General features: G+C 34.6%; 2 protein-coding genes across 4 annotated transcripts; one reads left to right on the top strand and one right to left on the bottom strand.

Annotated features, from left to right (window-relative positions):
• The first annotated feature begins 5462 nt into the window (after positions 1–5462).
• Positions 5463–8647, top strand: LOC113707819 (tubulin beta-5 chain). Its single transcript, XM_027230143.2, has 3 exons — positions 5463–6001; positions 6817–7086; positions 7773–8647. The coding sequence occupies exons 1-3, from the start codon at positions 5608–5610 to the stop codon at positions 8447–8449; spliced, it is 1341 nt and encodes a 446-aa protein (XP_027085944.1). The 5' UTR covers positions 5463–5607; the 3' UTR covers positions 8450–8647.
• A 4214-nt stretch (positions 8648–12861) lies between these two features.
• On the bottom strand, positions 12862–17269 carry LOC113708219 (cytochrome P450 CYP749A22-like). Of its 3 annotated transcripts, none has more exons than XM_072064361.1 (5): positions 16891–17269; positions 16329–16582; positions 14718–14950; positions 13655–14033; positions 12862–13391 (listed from the first exon to the last, which is right to left on the bottom strand). In XM_072064361.1, exons 1-5 carry the CDS (start codon positions 17150–17152, stop codon positions 12960–12962), a joined length of 1560 nt encoding a protein of 519 aa, XP_071920462.1. In that variant the 5' UTR covers positions 17153–17269; the 3' UTR covers positions 12862–12959. The 3 variants fall into 3 exon arrangements, with proteins under 3 accessions (XP_071920462.1, XP_071920463.1, XP_027086484.2); XM_072064362.1 differs by having other exon boundaries at positions 16329–16558; positions 16891–17268; XM_027230683.2 differs by having other exon boundaries at positions 16329–16555; positions 16891–17267.
• Positions 17270–19103: the final 1834 nt, after the last annotated feature.

Here is a 19103-nt window from a genome sequence, read left to right as displayed (position 1 = left end):
TCTTTTTTTTTTCTCTTTTTTGTTCAAGATAAATTGATGCGTTTCACCTCAATTGAATAAAATATGGAATTAATCTGACATGTGACTGAAGCTTTGTCCAAAGCATCTTTTGTAGAGTTATTCTACAATTAAATCAAAAAGTAATCGAAGTGCTGCCAGATGGGCAGTGGTTATGCACTGGTTAGGGCACTATGCAAGTATAAAGATTAGCATGCATTGCTTTCTTTTCAGAATTAACATCTTGTTTGGATAGAATATTATTCCAAATAATTATTTGGAATAATTATTGTAATACTTTTTGTGATGTGATGTATGTGAGATAAAAAGATTGTTAGAAATATAAAAAAGTGGATTAAAAAATGTGTTTATGATGCAAGTAAAAAAAAATTTTAGAAAAATTTGCTATCCCCTGTTGGATTAGCCCTAGTTATATTTAGCAATTACATCACATTGTGTTTTTTTTTTTTTCGGTAGGAGGGGGGGGGGGGGGGGGGGAGGGGAATTTCATAGCATAACTCAAAAGGGTTAAAGATTTTAAAGTACGCTTGACACATATGCAAGCTACATGGAAGTATGCACGGTGTGGTCCATGGTTTGTATTTCGATTTTAAATCAGAGCTCGTTTAGAGTTGCGATAGCTTTCAAGAAGTATTTTAATTAATACAAGTTTTTATCAAAGTGCTTAATCATATTGTTTGGGTGCATATTTGCATAATTTTCTAGTTGATAATGTATAATTTGGAAATTCTAAAGCATATTTATCCATTCATTTAATTTAAAATTTATAATACAATTATTAAAGTTAAATTTTTTTTTTAATTTTTTGGACGTAAGCTAATCAATTGATATAACTAAAGGAAAAGCTATCTAAATTAGCCACCTCTTCGCGGTGAAAGTTTTCACTAACTTACCATCGCATGATATAAGGCAAAGCAAGGCCAAGATAGAATGCACTTTCTTCATACATGGATTAAGCACTATGGTAAAAGCTATATGTCTTTCTCATTGTACTTCATAAGTTTCTTTTAATAAAGTTTAGGATTGACAATCCCTCCCCTACAAGAAAAAAAGAAAACAACAAAAGAAGGAAATGAAAACTTTTAGAACCAAAACTTTTTGGAAGAGGTACTTTTTAAGTCATATATGACCCTCTACTACGTCCCAATATCGACCATGCTCACGATTCATCAATTAAGAAGGAATTTTTGTTAATTGAAAAAAAAAATGATTGGAAAATGTGAAGTAAAAAGATGATTGGAAAAAGGTAATTGGAAAATATGTTCAGGAAAAACGTAAAAAATTTCTGCGAAAAATCACAATCCAAACAGAGCAATGTGTGAAAGTTGTTTTCAACAAATAGTTATAATTACCTTTCACACCACATTAACTGTATATAGTCTTATTCATATCAGGTCGTCTTGTAATACTTTTGCAATATGAAATGTTTATTTACTTATAGATAGAGCTGTTAATCGAGCCGAGTCGAGCCGAGTATTTGGCTGCCGAGCTCGACTCGAGTTTAATTCGAGCCGAGCTCGACTCGAGCTCGTTAAGAAAACGAGCTTTAAAATGTGTTCGAACTCGGCTCGTTAAATGTACATGTGGCTCGAGCTCGAGCTCGAGCTCGACTCGTTTATCACAAACGAGTCGAGCTTCACGAGCTCGAGCTCGTGCAAATTAACATTAATAAAAACCTATAATTTTTAATTCATATAATTTTGATTTCTAAAATGACAAATATACTCTTCATTAACGAGCTCTAACGAGCTACTCGAGTATCAAACGAGCCGAGCTTACTCGGCTCGTTAACTAAACGAGCATGTTTCGAGCTCGAGCTCGACTCGTTAACCAAAATTAACGAGCCGAGCTCGAGCCTTAACGAGCCGAGCTCTAACGAGCTTTCGAGCTACTTGATTGGCTTAACAGCTCTACTTATAGATCATCTGATAACAATTCATATTGATTACAAATACGTCTAAGAAATTTGATGAGACTGCATACCTTTTGTACTCGGAAACACTTTGTCGATAGGGTCAGATCAGCCTAAAAACATTAAGGCTGAGCCTTTAATATCATTGGGTAAGAATGAACTTAAACCTCAAAATGAGGCCCAAATAATTGTGAGCAAACTTGGGCTGAAAAAGGCTTAGCCAGATTAGAGCCCAGCTGAACCAATTAAGTATATTTAACTATATATATATATATTTTTTATTATAATGATGTATCCTTATTAATAATTACATCCATTACAACGTGCATAATATGTAATTTATATATAGTGGCAAAATAAAATATTATACACATATTATATATAATTACGTGAGGTTGGGTCAAGCAAAAATTAGGCCCAAAACTTTAATATCTTTGTGAGTCAACCATGAACCTTACGCTTCAATCCCAAAACTCGAGCCCATGCCCAAAAACTTGAAAGCCTACTGCATCTTTTGACTTTTGAGCAGAGCTTGGACTTTTCAGAAACCCGATTACGAAAATAATTGCAAGAACTACCTCAAATCATTTGTTTAAGTCCATTAATAGTTAAAAACTCGTGTGAGATGACACATTTTCATTTTAATACTGTGGCAACTCAAATTTTTTTTTTTTAATAAATTTACTCATCCTAAGGATTTCTTTGTCTTCTGTTGATGAAATAAACATAAATAACATATAATCTCTTCAAATTAAAGTAAATGTGAACTTAACTTGAAAGTTTCAAAAAAATTTCATTTCTCGAGATCTTTCAAAACCAACTCCCAATAGAGGAGTTAGCCACCACATTAATAGTAGGGTGGGAGGTCAAGGTTCAAATCTTGTCTCCCATCAATGTGCTTCTATATGAGGAATGTTCTAAATTCATACCGATGAGTGGTGCACCCGTCTGGTCTGATTGGTGGTTCAGTCTCCGTCAGGTTCCTTTGACTCAATTGGGCCACTCTTTAGAGTCGATTCTCATAGAATAGGTTCCCCCTCCTCCCTTAGGAGTAGGATAGGTTAGACTAGATATACCGTTACGGGAAAAAAAAAAAAAGAGAAAATTTTCAAGATATTTGCAGTAAGGCCACAAAAGCCTGTTAGGCAACAAAAGCCTGTTACCGTGAGCCAGACCTTGATACAAAATTTGAGCAATTTTTCCATTGGTGTCCAACAGTTCATGGGCTCCAATTGAGGGTTCAATCCCCAGCCGCAGTTAACAGTCTTAATCAAGGTCCATAATGCTGCGTCAATTCTATGCAATCAATTTCTTGCATTGATCACCGTACTAATGAAATTTGTCCAAATGAAGACGGGTCGCCATCCTAAGCAAACACCAACAAATAACTATTTACAAATAAATTAAATTTTTTTTTACTTTTGTAAACAAATTTCATTTTTAAATAACTATTTTGATAGTGTATATGCAATGGGAGAGCTGAATTAAAAGCACAATGTACATAAGAAAGGAATTACTTGAAAAGGTAGGCTCCACATATGAAAACTCAGTCCACGTTATTGCAATATGAAGTGAATTAGCACAAATATATGGCAGAAACTCAATTCATTCTTTAAAATCTTATGCTTAAACAGTTAAACTTCAACAAAAAAGATTTTAACTTCAACCATGTAGAGTAAGGGGTATAGTTACAGAAATCATACAAATATGGGTAAAAAATAAAAAGGTCCTCTGTGGTAAACCTAATACACAGAAAAGCCTATCATGGTTTCAAAACATATAACATGACACCTCATGCTTTAAACTAAAATTGTAAATGTGATGGAATCTGTTAAACTTAACGGAAATGAATTATTGGAACCTGAAAAAAAAATTTTATACCAAATTTTTAACAAATATACCTATTCTACCCCTTAATCCTCAATTTTCTCTATCTAGAGAATAAAACAAATGATTTTTTTGGGTTGTCTTTTGCTTAATTATATCAGGGCATTTTGATAATTTCGTCCATTTCCGTTAAGTATAACGGATTCCGTCACTTTTACAATTTAGTTCAAAATATGGGGTGTCGTGTTGTACGTTTTGAAATCACGGAGGGCTTTTCTGTATATTAGGTTTGCCATGGGAGGTTTTTTTTTGTTTTTTACCCTACAAATATATCTGAGTAGTTTATGCTAGCACAAGTTGATTCAATTGGTAAAAATTGCCATATCTTAAAAAAAAGGTCATGTATTTGAATACTATTTTACCTTTATCAAAACCTATGATTTCAAGAGCAATGCCCTTGATATATGGTAGTTTAATCCAAATTGAATCCGTGCAAAATTTTTTTTCCCTACCAAAAAAAAGAAAGTTTTGATACAAGCCAAGTGAAGGTCTATTTAATGCAAACTTTGAAGTCAGCCTCAAGGTTTCTGCATGGGGTTATGGACACCGACACAACACAGATTTGGGAAGAATCTGAATGCAAATTTATTCATGCTATTCTTGCCTTCTTGGGACTCGAGCCAAAAGTAAAGTAATCCTTTCCATCTTTGTATTACTAATTTAGATGGCAAAACAAAATCACTTAAATTGTTCATTTGGATGCCAACCAGTAATTCTCAAGAAATGCTTATGAGTACGTCATAATAAAACTTTGGATTGCTGTTTCCTTACTGATCATGTAATATTGGTAAATTTGATGCATAACTTACTTGAATTTGAAATATTCTTGTTACTCGTATGCTTGAAAATTAACCTAAAAAACTTATATTTGATACGTTAAAAACCTTTATCCCAAATTATAAATAGGACTAACATTAACACGTCCAAGGACTCGTTTGGAATTGCGGTAAATTATTTAAAAGTATTTATCTACTAGAACATTTAATAAAAGTATTTATTATTTGCTTAAGTACTTTTAAATATATTGTTTGTAAATATAGTTTAATAAATACTTACTGTATTGGATAATGTGTTATTTGTAAAATTTAAAAAGTGTTTATCTCTTTATTTGGTTCATAATATAACATAAAATGATTAAATTTGATGGTTTATTTTTTAAATAACAAAAACTACTCTAAAAGTACTAAATTTGAGCTTTTACTAAATGCGCTTTTAACACCAAAATCTCAACTCCTAAATTTATGGGATGATTTCATCAAATACTTTGAAAGTATTTTTAATATCTAAATTTTTTTTAAAATAAAAAAATCACAACTCCAAATGGGGCTTAAATCAAATGAAGTTAATTGTCATTTCCCATCTTGTACTTCGAACTTTTCTCAAAGACAAGAAAATTTTGATTCTAAACCAAAAAATAAAAAGGAAGAAAACAAGAAAAGGCAAAAACTTCAAATTAAAATCGAAGTAGCGAATCATTTTAGTTTATTTCAATGTCAAATGTTTCGGTATAAGATTTTTCTTACACGAATTGCATGAAAAAAAAAAAAAACCAAAAACAAACCACAAATCCAGGTCACGATTCATCAGCAAACATCCATTAACCTTGTGATTGGCCCATTCCCACTATAAAAGTCCTCAACCCCCAAACCCTTTCCTATTCCCCTCCATTTCCTCTCCTCCACAGCTCCACTCCCCAAAAACACCCACGCTTTCACACACACTCAATTCATCCACCCAACCGAAAATCCAACCCAAAAGGAAAAAAAAAACCACCAAAAACAGAAGCGAAAATGAGAGAAATCCTTCACATTCAGGGCGGCCAATGCGGCAACCAGATCGGAGCCAAGTTCTGGGAGGTCATTTGCGACGAGCACGGCATTGACCACACTGGAAAGTACTCCGGCGACTCAGATCTTCAATTGGAGCGCATCAATGTCTACTACAACGAAGCCAGCGGCGGAAGATATGTTCCCCGGGCTGTTCTCATGGACCTTGAGCCCGGTACCATGGATTCTGTCAGGTCCGGCCCTTATGGTCAGATCTTCCGCCCGGATAACTTTGTTTTTGGACAATCCGGTGCTGGGAATAATTGGGCTAAAGGGCATTATACTGAGGGTGCTGAGCTGATTGATGCTGTTCTTGACGTTGTTAGGAAAGAAGCTGAGAATTGTGATTGTTTGCAAGGTCGAATTTCGTTTTCCTCTTTCAATTTTATGGAACTTCGGTTAATATTAATTAGATCTGGGTTTTGTTTTTCTTTATTGTTGGAATGTTGTTTTTGGGTATAGATCTGCATTTTTTGCTATATTCAATTTGCGGATAGTTATGAAAATTTGCTGGATCTAGCTTTTGGGTTTTGTGAAAATTAACGGATTTATGGTGTATATTTGATTTTGCATCGTTCTTCACCTGAGAATTGTAGTGCACGCACGTGATATCCTAATTTAAAGTCTGTGAAAATGGCGCGCTTGGATTCTTGATTTTGGGCTATTCCTTTTTCTCTTTTTTAGTTGTACAATAGGTACAATATGGAAATGCCCTTTACAGTAAATGGCCTAAATTCGTGCTATTTGTACTAATTATGCTTCCAGACGTCTCTATCTCATTGGCTTTTGGTTTCGTAACTCGAATGCATTTGGGTTTTGTAATTTTGCCATCTACGCTTCTGAAGGAAGCTTTTTGGAGATGGTAGATGTCACTTTTGTTGAGGATGTAGGTATATACGAATTTTTTATATTGATGTTATCATTGCCAATTTAAAATCTGGGGTGATTTCATTTAAGTGACATTTAATAGCTTTTTTTTTTTTTTTTTCTAACTTGCTTACCTGTTATGCTAATGTGTGGAATGGTTTTGTGGTGGTCTCACGAGGCAGTATGTTGTTTATTTGTTAACCTGAGGTTGATGTAATTAACATGAAATTTTAGATATTGGTGCTTAGATTTTGGTTTGCTGTATCTTGATTGACGTATTGCTTACTGTTTTATGTTGGTTAATAGGATTTCAAGTGTGTCATTCATTGGGTGGAGGTACTGGATCTGGTATGGGCACACTTCTCATTTCAAAGATCAGGGAGGAGTATCCAGACCGCATGATGTTGACGTTTTCTGTCTTTCCTTCTCCTAAAGTATCTGATACTGTGGTTGAGCCATACAATGCTACACTGTCTGTCCATCAACTTGTTGAGAATGCAGATGAATGCATGGTTTTGGATAACGAGGCTCTATATGACATCTGTTTCCGTACTCTCAAGCTGGCTACTCCTACTTGTAAGTCCTTATGCTGACTACTAACGTTTGATATTTGACTTTAAGATTAACTATGTGGTATGCATTTTTAACCCATATTTATGGTCCGGTGGCTAGGGGATGGGGGTTAATGCCCTTCTCCGATCCCCTGATCAGTCAGGGTGGGAGGGAAGGAAAGGGGGGGGGGGTAGAAGGGGCCAGAAAAAATACCCATATTTATGGTAAAACAGCTTGGGCTTGAAATTCCTAAACATTTATGGTTTTTGGTTTTTCCCTTTTTTTTTTTCCAATAGTTAATGGGTAGAGGGGACTTAAGTGTGGTAATAAGTTTTACTGTAGTATTGGTTACTTATTAGCCGCTCCATGTGCTTGGTTGGTGGTGGTTGGTCTTTGGCATTTTCTTTTCGGCCACAGTTTACATTCTTAACGTGCCTCTCTACATTTGGTTGATTAACTTCAGTTTTTCAATGCATACACATGTTGTCTCTGTCTCCCCCCCTCTCTCTCTCTCTCTCACGCACGCACACAAAAAACAAAAACATCAAGGACATAGGTTTAACTGATGTTCTAGAAATTTGGGATGTTTTGGTTGTTAGTTTGCTTCTTGTATTTGCGTGAGACTAGTTTATATGAAAGCTTTTGACATGGATCAAAATTTGAACTGGGAACACTTGCTAAATTGTACTTTTTGTTTGGCTGTACTTCAGTTGGTGATCTCAACCACCTCATTTCTGCTACCATGAGTGGTGTCACATGTTGTCTTCGCTTCCCTGGACAGTTGAACTCTGACCTGCGTAAGCTTGCCGTTAACCTTATCCCATTCCCACGACTCCATTTCTTCATGGTGGGCTTTGCACCTTTAACATCCAGGGGTTCCCAGCAATACCGTGCTCTCACTGTCCCTGAGCTGACACAACAGATGTGGGATGCAAAGAACATGATGTGTGCTGCTGACCCACGTCATGGTCGGTACTTAACTGCTTCAGCCATGTTCCGTGGCAAGATGAGTACCAAAGAGGTTGACGAACAGATGATCAACGTCCAGAACAAGAATTCATCTTACTTCGTTGAATGGATTCCCAACAATGTCAAGTCTAGCGTATGCGATATCCCACCCAAGGGTCTGAAAATGGCATCTACTTTCATTGGCAATTCAACTTCCATCCAGGAAATGTTCAGGCGTGTAAGTGAGCAATTCACAGCTATGTTTAGGCGCAAGGCTTTCTTGCACTGGTATACTGGTGAAGGAATGGATGAAATGGAGTTTACCGAGGCTGAGAGCAACATGAATGATCTGGTAGCTGAATACCAGCAATACCAGGATGCCACTGCTGATGATGAGGAATATGAAGAGGAGGAGGAAGAAGTAGGAGCAACAGCATGAGGCATCTTTCTCATTTCATCAGTTTGCTGGAGGGTTATGGTCTGTTTGGTTTCTTTAAGTGGGTGATGGTGTTTGTCATCAAGGGATCAATTAGATTGATGTACTAAGTAGTATGGTGTATGCTATGATTTGTGTTGTATTTGAGTTGGGTTTATTACTCTGGTATTAAATGTGAATCATGTGTAATTTGAACTTGTATATTCGTTGTTTGTGTTATAGCTTTTGGCTTTTAATGGTAGTTTACCTGAGCTAGAATGAAAACAGAAAAACACAAAGATGGTTTGACATCAGAGGAAATATTTTGTTTTGTTTTTGGCTGTAGCCGATGTTATCACGTGATTGATTGGATGCATGGTTTCACTAAAATGGAAAATTTTAACCTGGCCAACAAAAACAAAAGGATGATGGTTGCCTTCAATGTCTTTGAAAATGGGGCAATGGAAAAGGCTCACATTTGGGTAGACAAAGTCTTAAAAGATTCAATGGTTGAAATTGTATGACATTATTTTACCAAATTGTGTGACACAATTTGAATTAGGGTTGAATGCAAAAAAACCTCCCACAAACTATATATTCAGTTTATTCCCTAAACTATAATAATAGGCATTTTGTCTCATTGAATGATATGTTTGGACAACACTACCCTTACTATCTTAAATCCTTTCTTTTTTTTTTTCCTCTATTAGCTTTTTTCATTTTTTCCTTTTATTTTCTTTTTTTTTTCTCCTTCTCTCGTGAAACTAGCCAACGTCTCTCTTCGATGTGAAAAGACTTACATAAAAAATTTTAATATTTTTTAAATTGTTTTTTTAATTTGTTTATTTGTTAAATTCATTCTTAATAATTTGTCATAAACTCTTTGTTATTACAAAATATATGTAGCTTATATTGTAAAGTGTATTAATCTAGTATTTCAACAATTTAAGTACCTATAAACTAATTTGAATCATTGTATTTTTTAAAACTGAATCAATGGTTCAAATTGAATCACATTATTTCACCAAACCGTGTGACACAATTTGAATCATTGTATTTTTTAAAACTGAATCGACTCAAGTTTTAGTTAATTGAATTTATTTGGTGTGACATAATTTGGATCATTGTATTTTTGAAAACTGAATCTACTTAAGTCTTGGCTAACCGGAAATACTGGAGTGGTCTGTCACAAGTTGCATTGGACATTGGATGATAGCTGTTGCCTTCGATAGTTAGTGTGTGTCGGTGATATGGTCCTCATGACAGTTTTTTCTATCTTCTTTTTGTGTTCCCACCCCTTTCTACATTTTTTTTTTTTATCATACACACAAATATTCATCAAAAGAGTGTTGTACTATGATTTTTCTAAAACTTTTGAAAACCACATTTTGGTTCACTTTTGACTAATATGTCAATTATTTGAAAGATTTCTTGCAACTTTAGTACTAAGGTTTAATACAATCGCCTGTGTTCCCAAACCTCAACTTGGATGATAGGAGCATTGGGCAGATTCCCTAGTTCATCTTTTAAATCCTCTCTTTTCTCCTTTTTGGGTTGAAGTCTCCCTTTGAACCAAAAGAAGTATATCACCTTTGAATTAAAAAGTAATAGTATAAAATTACACTCAAGCCCTTCAAAATCTGCTGATAGTATTTTGACACAGACAAGTACCAGGGCTAAGTTAATCCGCTGAAAGCCCCATTTGTTTTGTTTTAACTTTTTTTTTATTTTAAAAAAAATCATTAAACAGGCAGTTCAACATATTATTATTAGGACTGGGTTAGAACTTAAGTCACAATTAATTAGGTGATGTGAGGATCAAGGGATGGATCAACTATAACTGCTTGTTGCATAATTGTGGAATGATTACTTTTAATGGAAGGTTAATTAAAGTTCCAATCATAGACCTAATAAGTGCAATTAGCTTAATCCAGTTGTTTGGTCAATGTGGTTGATACAATTAAGAACAAGTACCATATATATATCAGCTTTTAATTAAATAAATGTTTCAAGGACCACTTTTTCAGATTGAGAACAATAACACCATTTTCATTCCTCCACACATCTCACATCTGGCACCTAACTCCATTAAAAAACCATTAGATGGTAGCTAAGAGGGGAATAACAGCTTCGATGTTTTTTTAATTAATACATTTCATTTTCAGTCATTCTTTTTGTTTTTATTTTTATTTTTAATTAATTGTCTTTGAAGCCATTGGCATCGTTGCCTGCATGTATTTTAGCTGCATGTCATGGGTAATTTAATTTGCACATCAATAAACTTCGTCTAGAAGGGCTTAATCTCAAGGGTAGTTTTATAGTACCTTCTGAGTATCATCGATTCATCGTTCGATGTGTAAAAGGAGTCATCAGTTCTCAGATAATTTTAGGAGTTTCAATTATTGAATGATACCTGGCCGACAAAACCAAAACTTTCAAGGGTATTAAACATATTTAATCCAAGATAGAACAAGACTGCAGTAGGTGATCAATTAGCCAGCTAGCCAGACATCCTCGATCTCTTGGTTGTTTTTGTCCTGTCTTTAGCAGCAAGGCATGTGAGGGGCCATTTGATCCATCCTCATCCATTGATTCTTGATTATATCCCAAAAATGTTGGTGGCATTTGGTATTAAAAAGCAAGTCTTCCTTCTGGTTCAGACATGAATGAAAGACACTTCACACTGCTTAGCTACAAATGATTGTGACGAAAATTATTTCTTGTTTTCCAACCAACAAATTTGGTCCCACTATTTTGGAGATATTAATTATTGGTTATTGTCCTTAACTGATGCAATGCCCTAACAACTATCTCGGTTGTAAATTACTATCTGATTGAGATTTGAGGAGCCCAACAGCGGCCGCTATCCCTTGGAATTAGTCTTGGAATCCTTAACTAATCAAATACCAAATGACTTGCTTAGTTAATACTTAATGCAACACACACATATTACTGTCGGTCGAAAATACCGAAATATTGAGATCAATTTTGGGGGCTCATGAATGTGAAATGGAGTTTGTTTTGGAATAATTTCAATGAGAAATTTATTTTCATAATAACGAAGTTTCATGCCAAGTGGCCTAAAGTATTACTGTTTGTTTGATTCATTAACAAGTCATTAGGGAAAAATGTTCTGTTCTAAATGATATGTTAGAAGGATCTTGCAGCTACTGCATGATTATTTGTCATTGCAAATTCAGGGATTGTGTTCAATAGCATCTCATCTGGTAAGTTTTAATTAACAGATTGCAAAGTATGAAATTATTGATTAAAATATTCCTAATCTTGTCAAATCTTCGGTTTATTGATAAATTAAGCAATCAAGTTGTCAAGGGGTAGCGTAGCACATCTAAGGTGTCATTCTAAGTTGTTAAGTTTTGGTGGTAGTTGATTTTTGATCAATTTTTCCTTCAATTGGACAGAACATGATCACACTAAAAGATTATAATGTATGCAAGCTTTCGATCATATAAAAGAATGTAGAATAGGGATGATGGTTGGGGTGCTAACAAATGAAATTTGCATTATATATACAACGGCATGGGAAATTAAGCAGAAACCTTCATGTCCCTCAAAATAATAGGGGAAATATGCCCAGATGCCTTCATGTGTACAAACATAAAAAATGTCTTTGGCAATGTAGGGGGATGTCTCGAGAGCATAGTTATAAAACATGGTCCGGCTCGATGGTCCAATCGGTCAACTTGATGAATCGGTCAAAATGTCGGGTTGGATCACTAATAGATCGGTTAAGCATTAAATTCGTTGACCAATCAACGATCTGAAGATTCAATCAATGAATCAGAAAAAAAAAATTACCGATTGAACTGTCAACTTAAAAATTTTATTATTTTTATAATTTAAAACATATTATTATAATATATAATAAAGCTATTGTGTAACTCGCGATTGAACCGGTGAGTCGGTCACCTCTTTTGACTAAGCTACGAGCTGAATTTAATAACTATGCTCCAGAGGTTGAATTAACAATATTTGATTACTTTGAGACATGAGAAATTTCAATCTATTTAAACCTTTTTTTTTTTTTTGAAGAAAAAAAGTAGACAATTTTATTAAAGAGATTACTAGAACCTGTCCAACACCATTTGCGTTACAAAGACTATAGAGTGTAGTTCCAAAAAATGTTGGCCAACTTGACAAAATGTGCTAAATTATGTACAACTCTATTTACTTCTCTTGGGATCTAAATTACATCCACATCGTGTTTGTCCAAGGCAAAACGCCTGCCTTCAATTACAGAGCCTATGCCCGAGAGGATCTCCACTGACCTGAACCTTTCGTAATTTACGAACCAAGAAATTTAAACTCTTGCGGACACTACCAGTTTGTTCAATTCACTGCATGAAACGAATTATACTGTCTTTCTTCTACATTTTTTTTTTAAAATTTAAGACTAATATAAGCTTAATAAGATGTTAAAAAGAAACAAATCGTGACTCATAGCAATTTTTTAACTAAAAGGACTATAATGCTTTGATTCAAGTCAGACTACAAAAGAAACCCAATGTACACATTAGAGGACATGGAGTACCACTTGTACCCCATGTTGAGGCATAAGGGCAAACATCTGTACGGGAGAGTGCACATAACTTGGGGAGAGTGTGAAAGCATATCTCTGCAAAATCATTGACAGTGCGATCTTTACTTCAGTGATTGCAAAATTCGAGCCAACACATGTTCGAGGTCCAAGGCTGAAAGGCAAAAATGCTGCTGGATTGTTGATCTTGGTTGCTCCAGAAACCCCTTGTGAAAATCTTTCTGGATTAAAAAGATGGGCATCATCTCCCCATATCTGAGGGTCATGGTGAACTGCTAGGATTGCAATAGATATGTTTAGATCAGCAGGAAGCTTGTAGTTCCCTAATTTTGCTCCTTCCTTTGTTGTTCTTCTTGCGTAGATTGCTGGGGGATAGAGTCTTAGAGTCTCATTAATGATCATGCTAATCTGCACAAACAGATGGAAATCAGAATCATAAGAGAGGAATAAAGTTCCTTCTGATCATTTGAAGGCGAACTCCAAGAAGTTCTTGTTTTCTTTCATCTTCAATCCACATGTTATAGTATAATATTGATGATCATAGCCGTAGGTATGGATTAAAATAAAACGGTATAAACAATGGATTGCCCCTCCCTCTCCATTATCTTAATCTAATGTTGTAGAAATAGCCTAAAATTAAGAAAAAAAAGAAAGAAAGAAATTTTACATACCGTTTTCAGTCTTGAAATCCCTTCTGAATTTGGGGGGTCTTGTCCAAATAATTTGGTCACCTCTTCCCTGGCTTTCTCTTGCCAATCAGCGTTGATTGCTAGGAGAAGAATTGTCCATGAGAGCAAAATTGATGTTGTTCCATGTCCAGCACCATAAAATGTCTTGCACTCATCGATTATTTCTTCAATAGATATGTTATCATTGTCACTACAGTCATAATGAGCTTTTAGAAGTAATCCAAGAAAATCTTCTCCAAAGCTTTGCTTATTATCCCCCTTTTTCCCTTTCTCTCTTTTCTTCACAATTTCTACAATGGAATCTTGAATTCCTTTCTCAAGTTTATCCGATTCTATATCATCTCCGTCTTTGAAAAACTTCCTGAAAAATTGATCAGTAAAAAGTATCAAGGAAAAGAAAAGATAGTAGCTATGTTAGGTAGATAAACAGCTTGCTGAAATAAGGACTGACTTTTCATCCCACTCTAGAGTTTATAGTTTCACTTTATTTTACTTGTCAAATCCACATAACCCCAACTGCTCTGAGTCCAATAACTAAAGGCAACTAACAAAACCAATATACACCTTCAACACACTTAGACAGGAGAAATTCCCCGAATTGTTCTTTAAAATCTGACATTAGTGGGTTCCACACTATTATTTGAAGCTTCTTCATTAGTTAAAAACCAACTATTAAACTTCTCAAGTAGTTAGTCCTATCGAGATGAAATTTCTTGATTAGACACGTTGACCACAAATAGCAATATATCAATTGGCAATCATGGGCTGTTAACCAACCAAAGTCAAATGATCGATGTAATCTGGCAAGCATCAAGAAAAAGCTGTAGCATGAAATCATCACCATCAACTTTTATTGGACTGCTGTCAAGGGTAGAATTCCTTTTCATGATTCAAAAATCATAAAGCAGGGTCTAATTCTTTCTCATGATTGAAGATGGCAGGTTGAAATGGTGTTCCACGATCAGCATTTGAAATGAACACAGATACATGTCCAAATTGACTATAAGCTGTGCAACATACAAGTGGGCATCATGGAGATGTTTACCTGATGAATGGAGGCTTAAGTTTGTATGCAATCTTGCCAGTTAAAATCCCCAGCCTTTTCATCATGTTAAATATTTGTTCACCCTCCACATAACTACTTCCAAATGCAGTCCTAGAGATGACTTCTGCAGTTAACAACATGAACTCTTCACTGACATCAATTTCCTTGCCATCATAATCACTCCACCTTCTCATCAACATCTCAACACTTTCAACCATTGCTGGAGTCATATCCTAGAAAAGCAAAAATATTACTTAGTCGTATAAGAATTAATAAAAAGATGTAGATGAATGCCACAACAACAAAACACTTGGGGTGTTAAAACTTTGTTGATTTAGTCCTTTGCAATTAGCCTTTTAATGCACGAATAAATATGCCTTTTCAATTGCCATGAGAATTGTCTTCATGTTTGACAAAAATGTGTAATTTTGTTTTTCTGTATATTAGGATTTTTTGCTGTGGGTAATCAATTTGAGACACCTAAATTTCCCATCAAGCTGTATGCATTCTGAGGATATATTGCCATTAAACTTATACTCCATTTCATCTTGTATTCTAAATTTTAATTTTAGACACTTCACATCGTAACATCTCAATTATTTTCCGCTTAAGTCCAGTCGATAAAAACATTAAGAATTGGAGAACCATGCGTCACTGCATTTTTTGCACGACTGTTAGATGATGGTAAATATACTATCACCTGTTAGAGTGACTAAGGTATAAGATATGTGTATGATCCTCTATTCAATAAGTTTTTGATAAAGTTGTTGTTGGTTGACTTAAGTCGCACATATAGGAGAGGACAGAGTGGAAAGTATCCAAAACTGAAGTTCAAATTGCAAAGTGACAATTGGTTTCAAATTTGGGGTGCAAAGTAGAAAGCTCCAATGTGTAATCAACCTGTCTTCTTTATTAGACTCTTGATTTACAGTTTTTTTTTTTTTGGGGTACTACTCTTCATTTACAGTTGAAAAGGTCCAATGTGCAATTGACAAAGAAATAATTAAGAAAAATATAAGTGAATACCCCAAAACATTAAACAATCAATACCAACCCACATTAAACTTCTAGATCTGATTGTTCTACATAAGTTCACATGCCAGCAGAAGTATATATATATTTTTTCACTTAAGAGTATCCCAATCTTTTGGCCAGATTAGTCCCCTAAAAGTATAGAGTTTTGCTCTAAGGATATACAACGAAATAGCACACAGGATCGATCATGAGACCTGTTGGTAATTACCAAATTATGAAACTAGTCGGACTACTCCCGTCGCGACTACACGCGGGAGGCACATATCAGCAGAAGTATGAGCAATATAAAATCTGCTTGTTTACGTACTAGGCTGATGACTTAATAAAGACCAACTTTTATAAAAAAATAAAAGTACCATGGCCCAAAAAAAAAAAATTACACAAAAGTCTCATAGAACAACTTTTTTCTTAGACAAGAGGGCAAAATAATTGTTCGTTATTGGTCACAATACACAAAGTACTATGAAATTATGAATGCCGTAATTTATGTATTAACAACCCATTCCAAATAAATTAATAAATTAAATGAAAAAGTGTAACTAGCTAAAGTAAGTATGACTAATTTGTGGATCTTACCCTTAAACTCTCACCATGAAAGGTTTGGTTGGCCAGTATTCGCAATTTGACCCATTTTTCTCCTTCTGATTGCCCAAGACCGCCTCCTACAATCTTCTTCAAATATTTACTCAATTTTGCTATGGTAAAAAATTGTTCCTTATCATTCAGTATTTCTTTTATGAGATCCAGATCTGTGATAACCAATTCTGCTCCAGCACCACGCCTCCACCGGAGAAAAATCTTCCCTTCTCCAAAAAAAAGATCTTGATTAACTAGGTAAAAGAAGTTGTAACATAATTAAGCAAAATGTTTTAGCTAGATGGGAACTTCAAAACTTTAAACTTGAAAATCCTATAGTCGACTATCCTTATCATGTAACCAGCAACAATGGCCTAAACCCAATTTGGAAAAGGCATTTGAGGTCTCAAGTTCGGCTTTGATTATCTAACTATCAACTAATCAACATCAAGCCCCCCAAAAAAAAAAAAACACTAATCAACATCAAATTTTACCTTGAAGATCTGATTAGCCACCCGGGGGGGGGGGGGCAAATAATACAAGTGAAAATGGTGTAGCTTACCATAAATGTTCATCCAAGAGTATATGTGAGGCTGAATTACTGGAAATATGTCATGTGATAAGTTGGTGGTGTTCTCTTTCTTCTTTGGCAATTCTCTGGGGCTGCCATGAAGGATGCTACGAGGAGGGCCTTTGATGCCTTGTGATTCCAATATATGTTGAATCCGCATTGGTTTCCACCATATTATGTGAAGAACTTTGATCAAAGCAAAGAGTATGTAAATCAGAACAAACCCCACAAAGTAAAACTTCATGGACTCCATAGAGAATCAGACCAAAGACTTATGGCCTTGGCATGGTCAAGACTGAGAAGCAGAACCAAGAGAAAAGACACTCAAAGAGGTCAAGACTGAAATTGAGACACAATTTGGTAGACGAAACTCATTGATGATACAAAACAAGGAAGATTAAAAAAATCACACGAATAATGAGAACAAGTTATTTATTAAGCATAGACAAACTGACATCTTGACACGTTAATCAAGAATATTAGTAAAACAATCCGATTAAAGGAATAAAGAATTGTTTGCTTTTGTACCATTTATCTAATTATTTATCTACTCCTTGAGTACGTGTCAGTGCATACTCTAACAACAAATGTGAATAAAATTTGTGAGGCATGTAAGTTTCGAAACTTTGGCTTTTGTTCTTTAAGCGTAAATGGTGTTAGTTCTTGTTGATTCGATTGCTGCTACCAACTAAGGTTACTAAGGAATGATTAATATTTCATGGCGATTGGATGCATCAATATTTTGGTTTTCGCAAATCTCTATTATCGTTGATTGTTCCTTAGTCTGATGAATATTTCTATTAAACATCCCAAAAATAACCAAAAGAAGTGCAATGTTACCTCTCCAATTGGTCATGTTTAACCGAAAAAAAAAAGAACAAAAAATTAGAAAAGAGAGAACTGTCTTGGTCATTGGCACTCTGGCTACTTATGGGTCCAATCATCTGTTCTTTCTTTACTTTTTTTCTGGGCAATTATCTTGTTGTTTATTATAGAAGTTGTATTGTATGGTGCGAAAGGCCAAGAGCTAAGAAATACTTCCGAGTCCGGCAAGTAATGGAACAATTCTATTCACAATAACAAGGAGAAAAAGATTTAATCTACACTTGATAAGTAGCAATCTGAATAGGGGTTGGGTACTATTTTGTACGCATGAATGCGTAACTACATCTTCATTGCCCCTATTCATAATAATTTCAACTTTTGTTTGGATTGAAAAATTTGACGAAGGATTTAAAATTCATTTAAATCACTTAATTATTTGACTTGCTTAAGAGGCATTTAATTTTGTAATTCATCAATTATCTAAGCATGACTTAAATATTAGAATAATTGGTGATTTATGAATTCAAATTTCTCTTATATCTTCAAATTCTTTATTAAATTTCTTAATCCAGACGTAGCCTGATTTTATATATTATGTTTATCTTTGTAACTGTTCCTACTCTATGGAGAAAATATTTATGATAAGAGGCAATATATGTTATGAGGGCAATAAAATTGTATCAGTCGCTGTGGTGCAATGCGTTTGTGTACATCGTAGACAGGTCAGTGATTTTGGGTAAAGATATTGATTTATTTAAATTTTCTGAAATGATCAACTCGCTAATGAAATCATTAACTACGCTTTAAAAATGTACCTTGGTTTCCTTCACCTAATTTCTCTTGTGATGATCTCAATTAGACGAGAGTTACAAAAAGGGTAAAGCGAACTTGACGAGGGACCGTAGACGTGCAAACAATAAGCAGAAGCTAAAACTTAGGATGGTCTCAAAAAATCTATGGTGCATGTAATAAGAGGAACTAAATTGACTTATAAGAATAAAGTTTAGTGACTATCTCGACTTTGTTAAAATAGCTGAAGGGCTAAACTGGCTCATAATAAAGTTTAGGAACTATTTTGAATTTAGCAAAATAGTTTAGGGACTAAATTGTTGTTTTACTCTTTTTGTTTTAATTTTTACACTAGTGGATTTGAATACGTACAAAAAAAAAAAAAGAAAGAAGAAAATCCAATTTTTGATGTACATTATGTATCATAAGACCAAGACTATCTAGTTTAGAAAAATTTTGCACTAAGACAGAAACAGTTAATCCTAAGACTACATGACATACTGCATATTACACAGGGAGAATAGCTAAGGAGATTGCACCTATAGTACTTGCGAAAAGTTTAAAAATATAGATTAAGAGTAAATCTTATA

Source organism: Coffea arabica, chromosome 9c (genome assembly GCF_036785885.1).
Source record: "Coffea arabica cultivar ET-39 chromosome 9c, Coffea Arabica ET-39 HiFi, whole genome shotgun sequence".
Lineage (NCBI taxonomy): Eukaryota > Viridiplantae > Streptophyta > Magnoliopsida > Gentianales > Rubiaceae > Coffea > Coffea arabica.
The sequence above is the reverse complement of the archived record's forward strand: the minus strand, read 5'-3'. Positions and strand labels throughout refer to the sequence as shown.